At 51.2% G+C, this 21,411-nt stretch overlaps 2 protein-coding genes across 2 annotated transcripts; one reads left to right on the top strand and one right to left on the bottom strand.

Annotated features, from left to right (window-relative positions):
- Positions 1–2,560: 2,560 nt before the first annotated feature.
- Positions 2,561–13,367, bottom strand: EAH_00008240 (P-type ATPase, putative; the record flags this gene model as incomplete). Its single annotated transcript, XM_013395676.1, has 17 exons — positions 2,561–2,573; positions 2,881–2,926; positions 3,162–3,442; positions 4,372–4,518; positions 5,047–5,202; positions 5,388–5,837; positions 5,999–6,255; positions 6,906–7,161; positions 7,425–7,543; positions 7,798–8,564; positions 8,779–9,715; positions 9,949–10,167; positions 10,538–10,843; positions 11,035–11,160; positions 11,414–12,000; positions 12,611–13,001; positions 13,107–13,367. The coding sequence occupies 17 exons, from the start codon at positions 13,365–13,367 to the stop codon at positions 2,561–2,563; spliced, it is 5,319 nt and encodes a 1,772-aa protein (XP_013251130.1).
- Positions 13,368–16,177: 2,810 nt separating this feature from the next.
- On the top strand, positions 16,178–20,958 carry EAH_00008250 (transmembrane domain-containing protein, putative; the record flags this gene model as incomplete). Its single annotated transcript, XM_013395677.1, has 11 exons — positions 16,178–16,294; positions 16,854–16,972; positions 17,347–17,420; positions 17,758–18,016; positions 18,394–18,401; positions 18,519–18,583; positions 18,928–19,471; positions 19,928–20,080; positions 20,280–20,350; positions 20,520–20,579; positions 20,812–20,958. 11 exons carry the CDS (start codon positions 16,178–16,180, stop codon positions 20,956–20,958), a joined length of 1,617 nt encoding a protein of 538 aa, XP_013251131.1.
- Positions 20,959–21,411: the final 453 nt, after the last annotated feature.

A 21,411-nucleotide genomic window follows, 5' to 3' on the forward strand; every position in this document is an offset into this window, starting at 1 on the left:
GGCCATCCATTAGCAGCCGTAACGGCAGCAGCAGCCGTAGCAGCAGCAACAGCCCCCGCAGCAGCAGGCGTGTGTGGAGCCGGGCAGTGCAAAAAGCACAGATATATGAGTCTTCGATGTCTTTCTGGTGTTCGCTGCAGCTGCTGCTGCTGAGACTGCAGCAGCTGCAGCCGCTCCTGCTGCTGCTGTTGTTGCTGCTCTCTGACGGTGGCGGTGTGGCTGAGGAGCAGCTGTCTACTGCAACAGCAGGCGACTGGGGGTCCTACCGCTGTTGTAAAAAGTCTTGAAAAGGGGTAATCGAAAGCTTTACAGAGGCTTGCCTTTGCATGCGTTCGTCTTTGCGCGTGCATGCAGAGAGGCTCGCTGAGGTGAGTTATAATGGTGGCTGCTGCCGCTGCTGCAGGAGCAAGGAAAAACGTGCGCCCCAAGAGTTAAAGTATCACATTTGAGGAGGTAATTGCATTTAAATGCTTTTAATAATCACACAAAATTATAAATTTATATCTATTATTGAGATATTTGACTTAAAGCCTACAGAGCTCTGCCAGCCAGTGTCTGTGTATACTGCTGCCCCCCTGTTAGAAGCCGATGAGAAGACCGATATATTGCTTTTCGTTTTGAGTTAGTATTTGCTTTGTTGTTTATTTATTCTTTTGATTTTCCTTTCAAAAGCATTGCAGACAAAGGCAGCCCATACTCTCCTACTCAGTGCACAGGTGCAGAGGGCTCACTCAACCACAGCCAGACAGCTGTTCCTGCTGTTCTTTGCAGGTGTGCGTGCAGCTGCTTACATACTGCATATTAATTATTATTGTACTATTTCATTGCTACATTATCTGTTTTGTGTTTCTACTGCATGCATTGTATTTCCAATCCCCCTTGAATTATGAAAAGCTGCACTGCCCCATTGAGGGAGCTGTCCGTACACTGAACAGTCGTGTCTGTCTAAGGGAGTAAGGAGAACCCATGAACAGCTTATTCATATGTGCAAATGTGTACGCATATACACTCGATTCCTCGATTTATGCATACACATATAAGCAGAAGTACAGTTGTAATACAGTGCCATAGACAACCCAAAGTAGGAACCACACCACCAGCACCACCAAACACACCTGTAGCAGCAACTGCAGGACGGGCAGAAATTGACCAGAAGTATGCGGCGCTACCGCAGCAGCACAAGCCAGCAAAGGTATTGTACATAGCTAGCTGGCTAGCTAGCTAGCTGCCGAGCTAGCTAGCTGCCTAGGCAGCGAGGTAGCTGCTCTGGTAAGCAGCAGCACAAGGGAGAGACAGGCTTCCATTGCTTCATCCTGAACTGCTTCTTCGCTAACAAGCCCCCAAATGTGAAGGTTAGTGTTTTTTCTGCGTGTACTGTTTGTGTATTGTTGTTCAATTTGCTTCTTTTCGCATGTCTGTTTGTATCTAAATGCTTTGCTTAGACCCGCAAGTGTTTCACCGCTGGCCTGCTGCGCCAGCTGCTGCTGCATTCGTTGCGACGGAAGATGATGATGGAGCAGCAGCAACAGCATCGGGCTGCTCTTGCTGCTGCTGCATAGTGCTGCTGCTCCTGCTGCTGCGTGGACGGAAGCTTGTTGCTTGAAGCTGCGCTCTGCACGGAGGGCGGCCAGCAGCAGCAGCAGCAGGTGTTTGCAACATTTCTCCTTTCCCTGAGTTCGAAGAACTATACTCATATTGCATCATAGACAGACGATGATGCCCAAGACGAGTGCGGTCCTAAGAGCAGCAAGCAACAAACAAAAGAGCACAACGAAGCTGTACAGCAACCACCACCAACGACTGCTTGCCCCAAGACCCCACAAAATCGGCTTTGTTCCAGCTGCTGCTGCAGTTGCTGCTGCTATTGCTGCAGTTTTCACGCTGATGTTCCTGCCGTTTCGCACCTTGCTGCGCATCTGTGCTGCTGCTACCGCTACTGCCGTGCAATGGAATGCCTGTGCCAGAAGTAGAAGGAAGCAGACAGCTTACCTGCTCTGAAAATGCGTATCCTCTCCATTCCTCGCTGTGTGTCTTCGGCACCACCACGACCGTCTTTGCGTTTCCTCTCGGCGCCACCACAACGTCGAATACGCCCAAGGCAATGCGCTCACGAATGATGCACTGGGCGGAGGGTCTAAACATTGTCTAAATGAAGAAAGCACAAAAAAGTAACCATACAAATCCCAAAATATCCAAATTCCACCGTGACTCCCCTGAGGATCGCTCGAGTGGTCTGAGCACTCCGCAAATTTTTTTCTTCCTTGCCGCACAAGAAGGAACGCAAAAGTTTATTTACAGCAAACCCATTCATGCAAACAAATTCAACTCACCACGTAAAACCAATTCAAAAAGGGAGGCATCAGCACCACCACGACCGCCAACAAGGCTGAAAAATAGTGGCGGCTGAGGGAATGCGTAGCTCGGAGAGCTCCGTATAAATCTGGGCAGTAATCACCAGGAACTAAAGGACAAACTCCGGCGGAAAGAAACCAAAACCCAAAATCCAAAAAGACGGCCAGCCATATAAACCAAAACCACGTGTGCAAATACGGAATGATGATCAAGTTGCAGACCTGCGCATACACCACAAATCTGCACGCACCCTTCAAACCTATCAGACGAATTCTCCTTTCAACAAAGGAAATTGAACGCTAATTAATAATTTCGCGTTTTACTATTGTCAATACTATTCAGACGCAACGAAAAAACGCGCGTTTGTATGCAACGCTCACCATAATTATCACCCAAAAGACGCAACTCCCTTCAAACCGAACGCTTAAGGCCAAATGTCCTTCTTTATGCGAATTTCCAAGGCCCCATCCGAGGCCGTAAAGAGGAATAAAAACGCAACAACATGCCGTAAACAGCGCGTACACGAACCAACGCCAAAACAGCCCCGCCCCTGCAAAGCGCTGAACCCCCAGTTCTGCATACAGACGCAAAAAGAGGCACCAAACAAACCGAAATACGTCGAACAAATATTTGAATAACCCAGAAGCAGTGTTTTTTTGCTGCGGCATGCACAAGCACTGAAGTGCATATAATCCGCCTTTGCTGGCCCCGGATCACGTCAGCAACAGATCCTGAAATGCTGTGCCTTTCTGTCTTTATTTTCGTTTTCCTGCATCTGCTGCTGCGGTGTATGGACAGCGCCGCCTCACTTGCAAAGGCCGGGTAGAGGACGGGCGTTTGGAGCGTGACTTCCATGGGTAGTTGGCGATCAAAAATAGAGTAAAGAACAACAGGCAAGGTAGTGTAGAGGACATTAAATAGCTGCTTCAACCAAGAGTTGAAAAGATCCGCTGCGGACCAGGCCGAGACAAAGGCGTAGAAAAAATCCGCAAGCCCAAATACCACATTTTTCCAAATTGTTTGATATATTTGAAACGAATTGCGGCGAAGTGCCTCAGCACCGTGACAGAAAAGAAGGTTCTTCAGGTACCTACACCAAAACAAGCGAATAAATGCATGTGCATGAGAAATAAAGAGCACGATGAGTATGCAAAAAGCATAGAGTACGTCCTCTGTGCATGCAGCCATGCAGCTAACTCGACGAGAAGCAGAAAAAAGTATATTCAACCTTCAGACCCAATAACATCAACTGAGATGCAATAACAAAGCAGCGCCCCCAATACAAACAGCGGAGAAGACAACGAGAAAATCTCCATCAAAGGCCCCCTCTACAAGCATGTATGTGTTATTGCTCTACTGGTATTAAAGAAGAAACAGCAGAAAAGACAGAAAGAAACAAAATGCAACGGCACATCAGAGAACATGATAGAGGGAGCAAAAAAAAGACAGCCGCGACGAAGAGAAAGAAGACGAACGAAACTGAAGGAATACTAAGGAAAGATACAAACAAGCGGCGAAAGAGATAGAAGCGGAAACGGTGGAAATGGCAAGAATATGCAAGAGCGGTAAGAAAAGCGACGAAGGCAAGCAAAAGAAAGCATCGAAAAGAGAGAGAGAGTGAGACACAAGGGAAAAGAAAAAGAAGGCAAATGGCGAGCAGGCAATGCATGCAACACAGGAAGGAAACGCCTCCGCCACAAATTCGACAAATAAAACTAAAAAACAAACAAACAAAAACAAGCAAATTAGGGACAAAAAGAAGGAAAAGGTTTGAAAACCGGAGATCAATGAGCAGTGAGCAAACAAAACAAACTAAAAACAAACGAACGTACAACACACACAGCAAACGAGCAGATGAAATTTGAAGCAAACAAATACACAGACAACGAGACACCTAACCCCCAAAGCGACAGAAATACCAAACACACCAACGACCAAACAGACAAACAAACAAGGAAGCGAACACACAAGTAAGCATACAAACAAATAAACAAGCAGCCAAACAATGTGCTAACTGACTTGAATTCCGGAATAGAGAAGTCGGCTGCTCGTACAGCTTGGAGACCTTCTTTGCCCCGAATGCCAACACCAACATTTGCTGCAATCAGCATTCCCACGTCATTCGCTCCGTCTCCTATTCCTAAAGAGACCGTGTTGCTCTGGTACCTGCACAAACCATAAAACCTAAACCCTGAACCCCAGTAGTCAACCCCACCCTAAGTGGAAACCCAAAGAGTAAACCATAAAGGGAAACCCTAGTAAACAACCCTAATAATAAACGCCAATAATAAACCTTCGCAATAAAATCCATTAGAAAATCCGGGTAATAAACCCCAAAGATAAACCTTTCAAGAAAACGCTGCATTCTTGTAAACCCTGATACTCAACTCTGCCCAAAAAACCCTGCTCAAAAACCCTAGCAAACCCTACTAATAAACCCCAGTAAAAAGCTTAATGAACCGCAGTTACTACTAAGCAATGAACGGTAATACTACGCATCAACCCTACTACAAACCCTCGTACTTAAACCTAGTACACCCGACGAATAAACCCCCGTGCAAAACCCTAAAGCACTAAGCCCTAGCAGCTCCACCATTGCGTTGCTGCGCGCATACCTCACTCTCCTGCAGCTTTGTGCCGTGGGTCTGCAAACCCTAAACCCTAAACAACAAACAATAAACCCTTCCTGCTCACCTCTGGCAGTAGTGCACAACTTCAGACTTTTGTTTAGGCGAGACGCGACAGGCAATGAGGGTATTGCAGAGCGAAGCCAAACCAAAGAAATACCGCCGGTTCTCCGCAGTAGACAACGCATGCGTCAATGCCTCCCCCGTTATAGTTATCGCGCACCTGTCCACACACCCCAAACCCTAAATCCCAAACCCTAAACCAAGAACCCCAAACCCTAAACTTCAAGCCAACCCTTAGCAAGGAAACCGCCGTAGCCGCCAACAACAAACCCAAAAGCTCCAGCCACCCTGAGACCCCGGCAGCAACAAACCCTAAACCCTAAAGCATAAACCCTTGGAACGTACTCTTGGTAGCCCTGGACCGCTGGGATATCTGTGCAAGCGCTTGACAGCTGCTGCCTTCTGTCCATTGCATTTATCCCAGCGCCAGAGCGCGCGGGCAGCAGCTGCTGCTGCTCCTCTCGTGTTTCTGTTGCAGAAGCGGCTGCTGCTGATGCAGAAGGGATGTGTCGGAGTTCAGGGAGCTTATGAGCCGCGTCGGGCGCACCAGCAGCATCAGTAACAGCAGCCGCAGGAGCCGGTGCTGCTGCTGCTCCCGCTGTTTCTGCTGCTTGGTCTGCCTGCGGCGCTGAGCCAAGTTTGCTTTTTGTGCGGCCTAAACTCTTTCTCCTCGCTGCTGTCTTGCGAGCCTTTCTCTCGCGCGCCTTCCCTTCATCGCTCTCCCTTTCAAAGTGCTCCAAATACTCCTGAACGATGTCTTCCACCTGTTGGGGAGACAGCCGCTTGTTTCGTCGCCTAAATGCAAACCCCAAACCGCCCTCAACGCTTAACCCTATATCCGTTACCTGAGGTCCCTTAGCTGAAACATGAGAATCAGCCTGAAACCCTAAACCCTGCACCCGTAATTCAACACCTGGAACCCTAAACTTTAAACCCTAAACCCTAGTTCGACGCACTGTTTCGGGTCAGTTTTGACGACTTTCTTTGTGGCATTGAACGTCAGAATCTTTACAAAGGCATCCCAAGGAATAGTCGGCGGCTCCGCTTTTCGGGGTCTGCGCATCGCTGCGCTGTCGGCCCCTGTTAATGGAGCACGGAAGCAAATCGCTGGAGCCTTGCTGCAGCGCGAACCTCGCTGCTGCTGCTGCTGGTGCTGCTGGTCAGGGGTCACGCTGCGCGGCTCCTCGCTCACGTCGGAAGCTTGCTGCTGCAGCTGCAGAAGAAGCAAAATTCAGTGAAGACACAGGCACCGAATCTGCTGCTGCAACGAGGCAGCTTAGCCTCACATTTAAAATGCAATGCACAAACAAAGAGCAAACGAAACACAAAGAAGGAAGTAAAGGAACACCAAGAAAGTGCAAGGAAGGTGCACCCAACGCTACAAAACCAGAGAAATAGAGCGGCAGACAGAAAAGCAGGACAGAGGAATGGAAAGACAGAGAAAATACATGTTGACAGATAATGAAACAGAAGGGGAGGGAAGGAGACTAGTGGGGTAACAGAAAGCCAAAGACATGGAAAGGCGAACATAACCCCCGAAACAAAAACAGAACGTCACAGTCACACGAAAAGGGAAACAAAAGAAGAAAGGGGAAGATACAAGTAAGAAGAAAGAGCCAAACAAGCAAAGAACGAATAGGAGGGGAAGCAATGAGAAGCAAAGAAGAAGTCAGAAAAGGCGAAGACGGAGAGGACAACGCCCGAAAGGAGAAGGAGAATAATAGCAGGGGCAGCAACCGCCAACCACGAAGACCAGCAGCATAGCGATAGGAGACAAAAGCAACAACGGCAGCAATAACATAGGCAAGAACAATCAGAAGAAAGAAAAGAAGGAAAAGAGGAAAAATTAAAAGAAGTCCTCACAGATCGGAAAGAAATGGCTTCAAACGCATCGGCGGCGAGTTGCGCTGCGACTACATAATTCATGTATTGGTGGAGTTGCTCGCGAACAGCTGCCTGGCTCTTTCCGTCTACAACAGCATTGTAGGTCGAGTCCGTAAGAAGGCTGCAGCTATGAGCAATGCTAATTGCTGTTTCGACTTTATCTCCAGTTAATACCCACACCTTCACCCCCGCCGCCTTCACGTCTGCTATCGTCTCGACCACTTCGTCTTGCAGCCTTAAGAGCAACAGCAAGCCAAACAACCAAAAAGATATGGTAAACAAATACAAAGAGAGGGAAAGCGTAGGTACGCCACGCCTAGAGAGGGAAAAGAGAGAGGAACCACGCAGCGAAAATAAGAAAAGGCACCACAAAGTATACAAATACGAACGAACAACTAAAGAACGGTAAAGAGCGACAACACAAACTAGATCAACCGAGATATCGCAACAAAAAACGGTACAAACAATAAAGCCTAAGCCCTAAACCCTAAACCCTACTTGTCATCGATCCCTGTACAACCCAGCACTTCAATGTTTCGCTCCATCCGTGCAAACACCGCAGCAACTGCTGCCTCGCGATCTTCTCCTATTTGGTCCTTTGCGGCCAGCAACTCCGCCTGCACTCAAACCCTAAACCCTAAACCCTAAACCCTAAAACCTAAACCCTCAACTGGGTACTTTCGGGCTCAATCCTTAGGATCTGCCTTCAGCAGGGCTTGGCCCCCAGTGACTCGACAGCAACCAGAACTGCCGCTCCAAGCAGAACACAGTAGCAGCAGCAACAGCAACAGCAGCAGCAGGATTAATTCGCGTGGCTGCTTTCCTGATATTTTTTGAATTGTTTCGGAGTGACGAATCGCTGGCCAAGTACAAGGGTCCTAAGTCCTCGCTGCGCCATTTCGCTTAGCTGCACCTTGCAGGAAGCAATTGCTTCCTCCTGTCCTGCTGCAGCAGCAGCAAATACACTGGTGTCTGCTCCCTTCATCAGCAGCCGCAGCTGCCCATCACGATCCCTCACCACCACGGACATGCGCTTTCGGTAGTTATCGAATTCCAAAACCTCCAGCAGCTCTATGTTCACCACCGGCACAACTCCCGCTTCCTGCTGCTGCTGCTGCTGCTGCTCGGTTGATTGCTGCTCCGGCTGCTCCCCCTTCCCTTGCTGCTGTTGCTGTTGCTGTTGGTAGGTGTCCATGAGGGTGCGAACTGTCGCGCGATCTGCTTCGCTCAGAAGGGCCTCCGCAGCAAAGTCGGAGCGAACCGCGAGCTGAATGGTGTTTAAGTTGGGCCTGCAGATGAACTCAGCGCCCAAGTGTTTTGCTGCTGCAGTTAGAGCCAGCTCATCAGGGCTTGAAGCGTCGTACGCAGCAGAGAGCTCCAAAGGAAAACGAGACAGCATCAGTCCTCCCTCATCCTCCTGCTGCTCCTGCTGCTGCTCCTCCTGCTGCTGCCGCAGCGGCGGCGGCGACAGCTGAGGCTGTTCAGAGGACGCACTCAGCGCCGGTGACGATAACGCGGCTCCTCCTGTTCCTTTCCCTGCTGCTTCTGCTGCTGCTGCTGCAGGTCCTTCAGCATTCCCGTCCCCGTCAATGGATGGGGGATCCACGCTCGCGCAACCCACCGCCGCCTCCCCATCAGCTGCAGCAACAGCAGCAGCAGTCACAAAAGTGCACCAGGAAATGGCTCATATAAACGGAAACAGTGAAAGCAGCAGCAGAAGCAGAAGCAGAAACAGCAGCGTGCAGTGCACCCCACGCCGCAGGTCGCTCCCTGTACGAGCTTTGACGCAGTCTTAAGGCTAATGCCTCTCTCGGCTTAGGGTTTGAGGTTAGGGTTTAGGGTTTAGGGTTACGTTGAAAAGCCGGAGCCTCCGTGTGTAGTGAGGGGTTTCTCATATACTGAAATTTGTGCCCTCCGCGCGCTGCTACGCTGCTGCCAATTTGCTGCTGACGAACAGTTGTCTGCCGGGTGCTGCTGCCGCGCGATGCTGTGTCTGCCCCTGCTGCTAATGCTGTTGCTGCGGAGGCTGGTGGCGCAGGGGAGTATTCGCCTTCATCCTCACTACTGCAGCTGCTGCAGCTGCTGTCGCTATAGCAGCTGCTGTCGCTGTAGCAGCTGCTGTAGCTCCAGCGGACCCCTTCCAAGACTCTTCTTCTGCTTTTTCTGCTGCTGCTGCAGCGGCTGCTGTTGCTGTAGCTGCTGGGGGGATGCCCGTGCTCCGGCGTGGGCAGGCGGAAGACCGCATGCTGCGCTGCTGCATTATCCGCACGTGCAGCAGGAGCAGAAGCAGCAGAACCATCGGTGGCAAGAGACACCTGATCCCCACAGTCGGACTCAGGGGAAACGGCAACGGAACGAATTGAAACGGTCCTCTCCTTACCAGTTTCTGCTGCTGCTGGCTCGCCTTCGGCCGCTGCCTCTCTTTCGCCTTCCCCTTCCGTCGGCGTCGCTCGCTGTCCACTTGCGATAGTTAATGGCTGCTGCTGCTGTTGCTGCTGTTGCTGCTGCTGCGCTGTCTGCAGCGAGTTCTGTTCATGCATTTGTTGCTGCTGATCTCCTCGCACTCCCTGCTGCTGCAGCTGCTGCTGCAGCTGGTACGCTGTTCCTGCAGCACCTTCAGCAGCCTTAGCAGCAGGTGCTGCGTCGGTCTCACCAGCGAGAGTCTCAGCAGCCGCAGGAGCCGCAGCAGCGTCTGTGCTGCAGCAGATGTTAAGAGGCTCCGGCAGGGGCGCCGAGGGTTTGGGCAGCACCGAATGACACAACGCCAAAACCAGCAAGGCATCGCGAGCCTGCAGCACAAACCCTAAACCCTAAATCCTAAAACCTAAACCGCAAACTCTAAGCGCTTGACCCTACTCCCTCCTGTTCGAGATGTGCGGGCCGAATGCGGCTACCGTTGCCCATGCAGCAGCAGCAGCACAAGAAGCAGCAGCAGCAGGACTACTGCATTGTACATATTCCCGAGTCCAAGCACCCCCGAATCTGCATGAATGCATGATTGCTCTTTTCTTCATGCATGCACCTTTTTGCGGTGTTCAGGCGAAGCCGCTGCGACGCCGGTTAGGAAGCTTTTTAAGTTGAAGTTCACGTGGCCGTTGGGGCAGACATTTGCATCTTCTTCTGTTTCTGTCCTCTTCTTTCCTCGCCTTAAGTACTCGTTTTCTCCTATTAAAGACATCGACGGATGGCGAGAGCCAAGACGCTCCAAGTCGCTACAGGCTTCTGACACCACAAACGACTTCTGAGCACAACACCACACAAACCCTAAACCCTAAACTCTGAGCTTTAAAACCTCAAAACCCTAAAGCCCTGAACCGTGAAGCCTTATTCCGAATGCAACATAAGCCCTAAATCCTAAACCCTAAACCCTAACCCGTAAGCGGTTATTCCAAACCCGAAACCCTAAAAGCAAGCCAAACACCCCAGACACTAAACAGACATGAGACCTTCACAAGCGTGACCCACAGGCACACAATTTCGCACTTAATTCTAATCACGAACGGAATTCGAAATCCCCAGACCTAAATCCTGAGATGTAAACCCTAAACCCCAAACTCCAGACCCCAGACCCCGGACGCCAAGCCCCAACCCCCAAACCCTAAACCCAAAACCCTTGCCTCTTCCTCGAATTCGTCGTATCCGTAGACCCTGTCCTGGATGCCGAGACACCTGAACTGCATCAAATTCTGCGTCAGCGTCCCGGTCTTATCTGAAAAAATGTGCGTTACGCTACCCAGCTCATCCATGAGGGCGACAGACTGCGCCGCAGCGCCCCCCACGCTGCTACTGCTGCTACTGCTCTTCATGCGCTTGTCTGCAGATAAAAAACTCGCCTGACACCACCGGCACACTTCCAGCTGCACCAGAAGAGTTATGGGCACGAAGTAACTCAGCAGCAGCACGTATCGCCCAAACGCCTACGCACCCACACAACAAAACCCTAAACCCTAAACCCTAAACCCTAAATCCAGCAAGTGGCACCCCAATCGACTAAACCTCAATCCCTCCACCCTCGTTTCGCGGAATGAGCGACTTGACACGCCGTTTCCAGCTCGCCTTGAGAGAGCAGACACCCTAAACCCTAAACCCTAAACCCTAAAAGCCTTACGACGCCCAAGGAGGTGAGGAAATTCGAAATGCCTGACACCCAGCTGGTCTCAAGGTACCAGGCGTCAGCGAACAAATGCTGGCTTTTGAATGCGTACACCACAGCTGCCACCGCGCAGATAATAAACTGCAGCGCACACCCAAACTCTAAACCCTAAACCCAACTGTTGCAGGCAACATCCGCACAGTCCGCAAACAACCCTCTCATTCCTCACAGAAGAGCAGCCGCAGCAACAGCGCCAGCAGCAACACCGAAGCCGCAACGACAGCAGCTGCAAACGCCGCATCAGCAACTCCCATCGGCAGCAGATGCTCCAGCACCCGCAGTAACAGCAGAAGCCAAAGCAACAACAGCAGCCGCAGCGATAGCAGCAGCAGACCTGCGCAATGGCGAGGAGGACAGCGTGCTGGTTGTACACGACCTGCGTTCTCGAGTACTTCAATTCCCTTTGTTTTGTGTTTTTCATGATGCGCGTTTGATGGCCCGTGTACACCACAAGGCCGTAAATCCACTCCGTGCTGCGGACGGTTGCCCCACGCCACACAAACTGAGAAGCGTCAACAGCGTACTGCTGCTGCTGCTGCTGCTGCTGCAGCTGCTGCGGCGGCGGCTGAAGTGGCAGCTGCTCCTGCTGCTGCTCCTGCTGCAGAAGAGCGGGCTGCGAAGCGCCGCGCGCAGCAGTCCCTCCCACCAAGAAGTCTTCCTCCTGCTGCTGCTGCTGCAGCAGCAACTCTTCCTGCTGCCGGTGCTGCTGCCTCTCGGTCATTTGCTGCTGGCCCCCGTTGCTGTGGGTTGAAGCCATCGGCGAGACAGCCATATGGAGACTGCCTGGAGAAATCGGTGGGTCTGTTTTTGCTGGTGCTGCTCCTGCTGCTGCTGCTGCGTTGCTGTCTGCAGAGGGCAGCAGCAGAATGGTCCCCGAGAATTTGTACAGTTCAGCAGACGGCACTTCGTAGTGTATTTCCACTGAAAGCATCAAATAAAACGCCACTTAACATTATTGTGGAATATATTATAGTGGCACATGTATTAACTTTATGTCGAACAAATGCAGAGAATGCATGCAAAGCCGGCCTTCGAACGCATAAACCAACGGATGCAGCAGAACACCGAGAGAGCGGGAAAGCAACAACCAGCAGCAGACAAACAGACAGACGAAATACGGAAATGCAGGTAAGTAAACAGAAGCAACAAACGCTCAGACACAAATCAACACTATGAAGCAGTGCGCCTGCGTGTCCGAAGACAGGCAGACAGAAAGGAAAAGGAAAAATGAGAGGAAGATACTGAGGGAAAGACGAAGAAGGCAAAGACAGACGGCAACGAACAGAGACACAAGGAGACAGAAACAGCCGGAAAGAGAAAGGAAACAACAGCACATCCTAAGGGAGCAAAACGATCGGCACGAAAGAAGCAACAAAAACGACAAAAGCAAAACAGCCACAGCACACCAACAAGAACAGCATCAACAAGACGAACGGAAACGGGGAACCACCAACAAATGAACAAGAGGAAGCAAACAAGAAGGCGCTCAGAGCAACTTGCAGTGTGCATAGAAAAGGGCGGAAGAGCGTACACTTGAGACGGGCGGCATCTGCATCATTTTGAACCAGTGCTGCAATGCTAGGAATACACATCTTGTTTTTTAGGTTCGTTTCGCCGTCCAGCTGTACACTGTCTACATAAGCAACTCCACAGGGGTCGGCGCAGTTCAGCAGCACCAAATCCGCAGGAACAGCTTCATCTGCTGCGAGTTTAACAATACTGCCTGGGGTAAGCTCAGCCCAAGCCACCGTTGTCAACCCTTGAGGTGTGCATACAGTGCAGCGGCGCGCATTCTCCATGCGGTCTGCGCGCGCGCGACTCAAGTTCTCATATGCGTCTTTCGCAGCCGTTATCACCATTACCAGCCCCAAAGGAAACAGGAACGTGGGCATCCCGTCGCTGTCGCTGATCTGCGGGACCGTCTGCAGCAGCGCCATTATTAAGAAATAAAAGTTCGCGGGTTGTGTTATTTGCGACAGCAAATTCAAAGGTAAGAAATTCCACCAGGTGTATTGGGTCGTTCGTACACAGTTCGTCCAGCTGTTGAGCCCGAGTGCCGCGTTCGCAGGACAGTCTGGCTGCTGCTGCTGCTGCCCTGCTGCCGCTGCTGCTGCTGCTGCTGCATGCGTACGCACCACCAGGTTCCCCAGGCGCTTCTGCTGCGCAGATCCCTCTTCGAATTTCACTGCCCACCGTTCAAAACCCAACTTTTCCAACACCAGCCACAAAAGCTGCACAGGCCACTCCGCGCCACAAACGCGAGGGCACAAACGCGCCCACAAACCCATCTTCTAAATGCGCCTGCGGCTGCTCGTGCTGCTGCGCACGATGCTTGTGCTGCTGATGTTCCTGCTGCTCGTCTGGCTCTGCTGCTGCTGCTCGTCCGGCTGGCGTTGCTGCACCTCCTTATGCTTCTGCTGCTCGTGCTATTGCTACTGCTGCTGCTGAGGCTCTTCAGAGAAAAGGGGCAACACCAAGAAAAGCAAAGTCCAAAGAGAGGACAAACGATATATCCAGAAAGCCCCTCAACCAACACGATCCGCAGAAACGGCCATCGGACGCCCTGTTGTTGCTGTTACTGCTGCTGCTGCTGCTGCGGTTGCTGCCGCTGCTGCAGCAGCTGTAGGGCCAGCTGCTCGTCGAAGCTGAAGTGGAGAGAAAAAGATCACAGGGCCGAAGACGAGCATTGCCACTGCCGGGTCTGCTGCTGTTACCGCTGCTGCTAACGCTGCTGCCGTTGCTGCTGTTGCTGCCGTTGCTGCTGTTGCTGCTGCTGCAAGGCGGCCAATTCTCCTGGTGCAGCAGCAGCAGCAGCTCCAGGCCCGCCCCAGCGAGATCCCCGTACACCTGTGGGACGAGTAGAGTTCCTGGTGCAGCAGGAGCAGCACAACGGCAGCGGCGGTGGTCGCAACAGCTGGAGATAAAAGAGTGGACAAATGGCGTAAAGGCGAAGACTGGGATGTGCTGAGGAGAGAAACTCAAAAGGAAGCCCCTAGATGTCAAAGGAGAAGGCTTACAACTTCGGGAGCGAGACGGAGGCTGCTGCTGCTACTGCTCCCCTTGCCGCTGCTGCTGCTGCACCTGCAAAAGTGAGATTCGATGTTAGTGCTGATGTAGCCTCAAAGAGCGCTGCTGGGAGTGTTTGGCTGCCCTATTGCTACTGCTAGTCATGCAGTTGCTGCTGCTGCTGCTGGTCCTGTTGCTGCTGCCGCTGCATGCGGCGCGAGCCAAGCAGCCCGAACAGTAAATTGGCGAGACAGGATCCAGAATTAAAACAAATAGGCAGCCATTGATTCTTGAAATTGTTAACAAAGGTGTACGTACACTTGAGTCCCCCATGCGCAAGCGGCCACTGCCGTTCCTCCTCACTGCTCCTGTCTCGGGCCAGCGGCGCGGCATCCTTGCGGCCCCTTTGGTTCGAGCTGCAGCCTTTCAATTATTTCTTGGTTTCGTTCTTTTTCAATTTAATTAAATACTTTTATTATGTGTATGTCAATTAGGCTGTCAAAGCGTGCCTCATTTTATTCCATCTGCCGTCGCCCGTTGTGTACAGCGCGAAGACCGGCAGGCGGCGAGGGACCTGCTGATGAATACGCTGAACAAGCTACAGAAATTTAATTAATTGGATTGACATCATTTAACGAATTCGTTTAATTAAAAGATAAGCTTTCAAAGTAGGAGCCAACTACAGATGCGTTACCACTGCACCTTTCACCGTGTGTGCGTGGTATTGTGTGGTGGCAGCTGTCGATGTACTATTGCGGATCCTCCGTCTTAGGAGAAGACCGTCGTAAGCTGCTAGAACGCGAAAAGCCCATTGATAGTATAACTGCCCAAAAACGGCCGATGGCATCATTCCCATTTGCCAGCCAGCCTGCGCACTGCTGCCCAAGGGCCTCCTGGCTCTAGGAGGGAGAGGAGCAGGGCTGACATGACTTTCAACGCACCGTGCTGCAACGCATGTTGCAAACGCATTCTCACTTGCAACTGTGCACGTATCTTCTCTTCATGCATCTGCAAACACTGCATACAAATGCTAAACATCCGCTTGGCCCCCAGTGGCCAACGGGCACGAGGCGTACGAACTTCTTGCCGAGAATGCTACGTAACGACAGTCCTCCCTTTTATCCAAAGATCTTCGTGACTTTAAAATGAGCCAAAAGCTTAAGCTAAGAGTTCATAAGAGTTCTTAAAGTGCATTTAACCTCCTTTCCGGGCGTCACAGCCTCCCCTCACGGTTCCAGTCCATTGCCAATCCACCGTATGAGTAGGTTCGGAACCCCGCCTGATCTCTCCTGTGGGAGCTAATTCGCAATTAACTGTCGTTAGGGGCCCGACAACGTGAAGTTTTTATCTAACACTCTACAGAGGGGCTATAGCTGCCTGCCTATATGCCAGGCGAGTTGTTGAAAGCCCATAGTGCTACCACCTACCTTCTTTTCAGCCGCTGGTGAGATTTAGGTCCAGTCTCTGAGGGTGCTGAGATACCAAGGGCCACAAATCCCCTTATTTTGCCATATTGATGGAAGTTTCTCAAGCCATGGGAAAAGAAAATTCATCCACTGCCTCCGCATCTCATAGCCCGCGGCCGCTAAGCGCGACGGCATTCTCCATGAATTGTTTTCGCAATAGCAGTACTATCACTTTGATGGAATCCAGATACGGCGCTTGTTTTAATGCGACGACGAGCCTGCCACTGGTGGTATCCCCACCAGAGGGAAGATCCGGATCAATCTCTACCATTCGTCTGGAGAAAAGGCTGCGCCTCTCACGGAGATTGTAAGGAGAGTATGCGAAAATTCCCCCGTCCCTTTGTCGAGCAATGCGTCTTCACCCCTATACTATACGCCATGCCGCCATTGTCGTTCTGGGGTTCGCAGCGTGGACTTGCTCCTCACAACCTACCGGGCGCTAGCCCGGTAGGTTGAGAGGAGCAACAACGAGAGTCTCACTTCTTATCTCGCCATGACTACCTGGTGCAACACCTGCTGAGAGGTAACCCCCCGTGCATGCATACACGCGCCTCAAACGCATGCATGAACAACTCAGAGAATTGTTAAACACTACTCTTGACTGCGAGCAGCCCTGATGCAAGCAGATGCCGATATGTCTGTCAGCATCTGAGAGAGACCTTGCTACAGCAGCAAACGTTGATGCTCGGATCCGCACTCAAGAAGAAACGTTCACTTCAGTCCTGATACTGTATACTGAGTGCGTAAGTATAAGCGAGTGGCTCTCTAATTCAATTGAACAGTAAGCGGCTTGCGTTCGCTTCAGTCCTCACAGCCCCACCAACAGCCAGTCGGTCACCCTGAGCTGTTCGTGCAGAGAGAATTAAGGCAACCCCTAAAGATCTTCGTAATAACGGTACCTCTAAGTTGCCTTTAATTGCTTCTACAGTTGCAACTGGCATTCAATATCGTGTTTTGCCCCAAGTTAGAGCCCTTTGCCTTGCGGTGTCATCATAGATCGGCGCCCGAGGCGGCAGCGGCGGCTTCGCTGTCTGAGTCCTGTTTCGCCAGTGTCTGGAATCGCTCGATTGATCTAACGGCAAAGCCTCTCCTAATTTTTGACATAATCAAGTTAATCGCCTAATGCTTAGTTTTGCGCCTACGAAACAATTTCAGTGCTACAGGTTTCACGCCGGGCTTGGCTGATTCTCGCCCGTATTAGGCACACTGGTCCGATCTTTGCATGGTATGCACGTTGATGGCTAAGCCTACACCGGTTGTTCCATTTAGGTTTCTTGCATATTTGTGTGTGATAAATTCCAGTGGTGGAATGCACGGTCTGCTCTGCCTTTCACCCCTGCCACTGTCAACGTCAACCGCGCCGGGCAGCCGACTGTCGGATCCGGACCACCAGCTTCCTCTGGTGTGAGTTCATTTTATGGGTGCGAAACATCTTCCGTAAAGCAACAACATGGAGCCTTCTGCTGCCTCCGCAGCAAGCGGAGCAGGAGAGAGCAGAGCTGACTCTGTCGAAAACCGAGGGCTACTGGGAGGGCCGGCAAGTGAAACGTGAGGCATTAAAACCCCCCGAAACCCCTAGTTGTCCTCACACCAAGCGGATTTTTGCGGCCTGCACTCATCTGTCAGATACAGGGAGCTGAGGAGGGCTGCATAAGAGATACCGAGAAGCATGCAGCTGATGTTCCTGCCTGCGTCCTCACTCATTATCGCCACCGCGCCTCATTTGTTGCTATTTTCCCACTACCATTCCGTATGGACTGGCTTGTCTGGGATTGCTTGGGCTTTGTTTGTTCAGCCATGAAAGGCAGAGCAAAACCCGCGAGCCTGGAGAGTTCAAGCTGAGGGCTTCTACCGCGAGGACCCAAGCTGGTGAGGCAGCTTGAATCAGGCTTCAGTCATACCACCACATGCGTCACTTTTTGTTCGAGTTGCTGCGTCCAAACAGGGCTGTGCATTGTAGGTCCTTTGGGCCCTGGGATGCGTGTACTGTCTGCTCAGTGCTGAACGTGGTATGCGGCATCGAAGGAATAGACATGCAGCTGATGCCCGCCAGTTTCAAAGCGCTCCAATCCGACTTCCACTGGGCACTGCAGGATCTTGGCTCGCTTGTATTTTATCAGGAAAGCCTTTTGATTCCCCTTTTTCACTTTTCTTGGTCTTGGGCGATGTGTGCTCTCCGAGAGGCTGTTGTTCTGTTCACTACCAGTACAGGAGTCGTACGTCATGGTTGATGCGCCCTTTGCTTGCTTTGCTTTTGTCTGCTCTGCCTTCTTCTGCTATCTCCAGAGCGTTTCTCAGGCCATCTCAGGGCTCTTTTGGGGGTTGCTGGCTGACAGGACGTCTCGCGTGCGGCTCTTGTCCATAGGATGCGCAGGTTGGGGAGTCGTGGCGATATTTCTGGCAAGCTCCACTTTCTTCTGGCAGTTCGCTCTTTTGAAAGTGCTGAATGGGGTGGCCATGGCCAGGTGAATGAGAACTTCAATGGTAGCCAGATGCTCAACATCTGACCAGCAACAGCTACCCAGCTCCTGCTGCTGTTGCCGACTTTGTTGCTGCTGCTGCTTCGGGCACTACTGCTGCTGATGCTGCGCCTGCTGGTGCTCTCGCTACCTGTGCTGCGGGCCTTCCTTTTAGCGACGATCCTTCCACGTAATTGCGACTGCGCAGCATCGGCCCTGTGGCGCAGTCGCTCATAGCCGACCTCTTCCCTCCAACAATGCGGGGGGAACACTTCGGGTGGCTTCAGCTGTTCCTCTGCGCCGGCAAGCCGAATGCCTAAACCCTTATTAGCCTTAAGTGCCAGCTCCTCATTAGCCCTGCACTTGAATTTCTGGACATGCAGGCTTAAGGGTGAAAGAGGAATCCGCGTGCATCGAAAGGGCAGTCGTCAGAAACGAAAATAGAGCAAAGGACTGGAATAAAAGATGACGTATTCGGCCTTTTTGACGAATTGTTTTGCTTGTTCAGGGTGCATTTTGGGCGCGATGATGGGGGGCTCTCTTGCCAGCTTAACTGTCGTAGAAGGTGTTGAGGTGCGTCGAACAATTCAAATATTAATTGAGCAAATCCCTACCACGAGAACATACATCTCATGAAAGGTTGTAAGCAAGATGCGACACTGCATGGGACAGGCTTCCCTGGTAGCTGCTTTTGCGTGGACAACTCACGAGCCTTTTAGAAGTAAAAAGGGAAAGTGTTCGCCTTAGTACTTTCCATTTTGCAGTGTTATTTACCGTGCTCACGTCAATAGTATATGCGAACTGGTTCGTTTCGATCTTGTCATATATTGCCCATTTACCCGACCCGTTTTTAATTTGTTTGTTTGAACTTTGCGTGTACGTTTCTCTTTTTTATGTTGCTCTTACTGCGGTTGCAGGGATGGCGAGTCGCTTTCTTTTCGGCAGGCGTTCTGTCACTGTTTGCAGCGGCGCTGGTGCAGATCGTTGCGAAGGAACCGCGCCGTCATCCAGTAGTAATATTAGATGAAATGAGGGGAGTTTGGGCTTTGGAGGGAGTTAAAAGAAACCGAGAAAGTGCATTGTATGAACTCTACCGTCGGTGCAACAACTTCTGTCGCGCTGCGCTCAGCCGGACGTTCTTGCTGCTGCTGCTGCAGGGCATCTGCGGCTACATCCCGCTGCACGCCTTCCAGTTTTATACTCTTTATTTCCAATACGTGGGTATGCCGGATTGGCAGGCCTCTCTCCTCACTGCTTGCCCTCTTGTAGGCGGTCTGCTGGGCTCCCTCTTCGGTGGTTGGCTGGGCGATCAAGCAGAAAGAATCAACGCTTTCCACGGGCGACCTCTCGTGGGGCAGCTCGGTACCCTCTTGGCCCTACCCCTCATCTACGCTGGCTTGCTGGGTATCCCCAGAAGGCCAGAGTATTTTGGGCTATATGCAGTAGACATGCTTTTCCTCGGTAAGCGAACAACATCATCGCCCTCGCAAGGTGTAAGAAGGCAAGCGAACAAAACATAAATGCTCTCCTTTGAAAGCCATTCAACGCAGCGCACCATCTACTTTGTAGGGGCCATATTTCATACACGTTATCTATTGTGCGCATGCATGATTAATATATTGTGCGCATGCATGATTATATATATATGTATATATATATATATATACATGTTGTACGCATGCATGAACTGTACTTTCACGTGGCTGGAATAGAACCAACGATATGGTGTAACTGTATCGCGGTGAGGCGCCCGCGGTTTCTGCTCTTTACACCAGCTGTTTCCTTCTCAGTGCAAAGAGTACCTCCCTCTGCTTCCATTCGCTTCATCAAGACTGTTTCCTTTTGTGTTGCCTTGGTCTCAAAGAGGATACCGTTCCTATTTAAATTTTTCTTTGCGCTTCATCCGATTCACTTCAGGTTTCGCAATCTCATGGTGTCCCAGCGGTGTTAACCGGCCGATCTTATCTGAAATCGTGGAGCCCGATTCTCGAGCGACAGTATTCGCCACTCAGATTGCCATCGAAGGCAGCGTGTCGGCTCTGCTGGGCTCTCCAGTGATTGCTCTATTGGGTAAATGCCTTGTAATAGACAGTTGCATGGACGCCTACACTGGAGTGCGGAGTAGTTAAAAGCGTAAACAGCGAGTAGTCTAACCAAACGTTGAAAAAAAGACACTGCGCACGCAGTTGGAGAGCTGCACAAACCACCAGACTCAGGCCAGACTGACGGACGCAGTCCCCCTCCTTCAACTGCCTTTGCTTGGCTGCAGCGGAGTCGATTTTTGGGTATAAGACGGGAGTTCCTTTTCACACAGCAGCAGACGCCCGAAGGAATACAGACGTGAGGGAAATTCCAAGCATCAGCCTTCCCTCCTGAGCTCAAAGAGTGTGCAAACATCTGCATGCGGCACAGCTTTATCGTTTAGGTGCCGCTAGCTTTTGCTGTCTTGTAGACGTTCTATGAACTGTACAGGGAGAAGGGAACGTTTTGGATTTGTCTTTGTGTGCAGGCCTTGGCGAATGCGTTGCTGGTGGCCACTGCCTTCCCGTGGACCATTTGCTTCTTTTTGGTGAGTTCTTCTTTGTTAATTGCTTTAGTTGGCATCTGGTCAGACGCAACTGTAGAAAGTTCAAACTCATCGTCAGATACCGCCCGCCGTCCTCTCCCCTCTCCAATGCTATTCGCAGCAGCTGTCTTCGCTCGAAAAGGACGGCTTTCGAGTGTTCATTGTTCTAAGCTTGTTTTTGTTGGCGCGTGCTGCAAGTTGTATCTTGCTTCGGTTTTCCTTGATTGGTTTGCAGTATGGACTTATGCACTTCACATACCCCAAGGACTCCGTCGCCTATGAGCAGTACCGGTCGGCTCGCAGCGGAGCAAATGGCAACAAAAAACAGAGAAAATCGCTCCCACACGCCAGTGGCAGCGCCAGTCCGCATGCAGCAAATTAAATCGAAGTTCATTTGAACTGAATGCACAGCCCGTGCACGGATGGGCAGTACCGACTCATGTTGCTTGTTTGTTTGCTACATTAAGCGACAGTAGCAACGACACTTGCTGCTGCTGCTGCCTTCTGCATGCTGCCGTTTGTGCAAGCGCCACCTAGCGGCGTTTGTAGAGACAAGGCTGCAGCAGGTTAGGAGAAAGCTTTTTAAGGTTTATCTTTGATTGTTCCTCCACTTGAAACACTAACAGCACGAAAAAAGAAGCCAAATCCTTCTGCAACGCAAAACAGAAGAAGAATGAACAAAAGACAGCTTACTGCACTTCAAATAGACGCTGGCATGAAAAAACCAAAGATGCACCGGACTGAGGAAAGCGCCGTAAACAGCCCACTTGCTTGGTCTTTCTGAACCCTAAACTCTCGACAGCGGCAACAAACGCAGATAAAGATGCCATGCGAG

Source organism: Eimeria acervulina, genomic scaffold (assembly GCF_000499425.1).
Source record: "Eimeria acervulina Houghton genomic scaffold, Eah_scaff39, whole genome shotgun sequence".
NCBI lineage: Eukaryota > Apicomplexa > Conoidasida > Eucoccidiorida > Eimeriidae > Eimeria > Eimeria acervulina.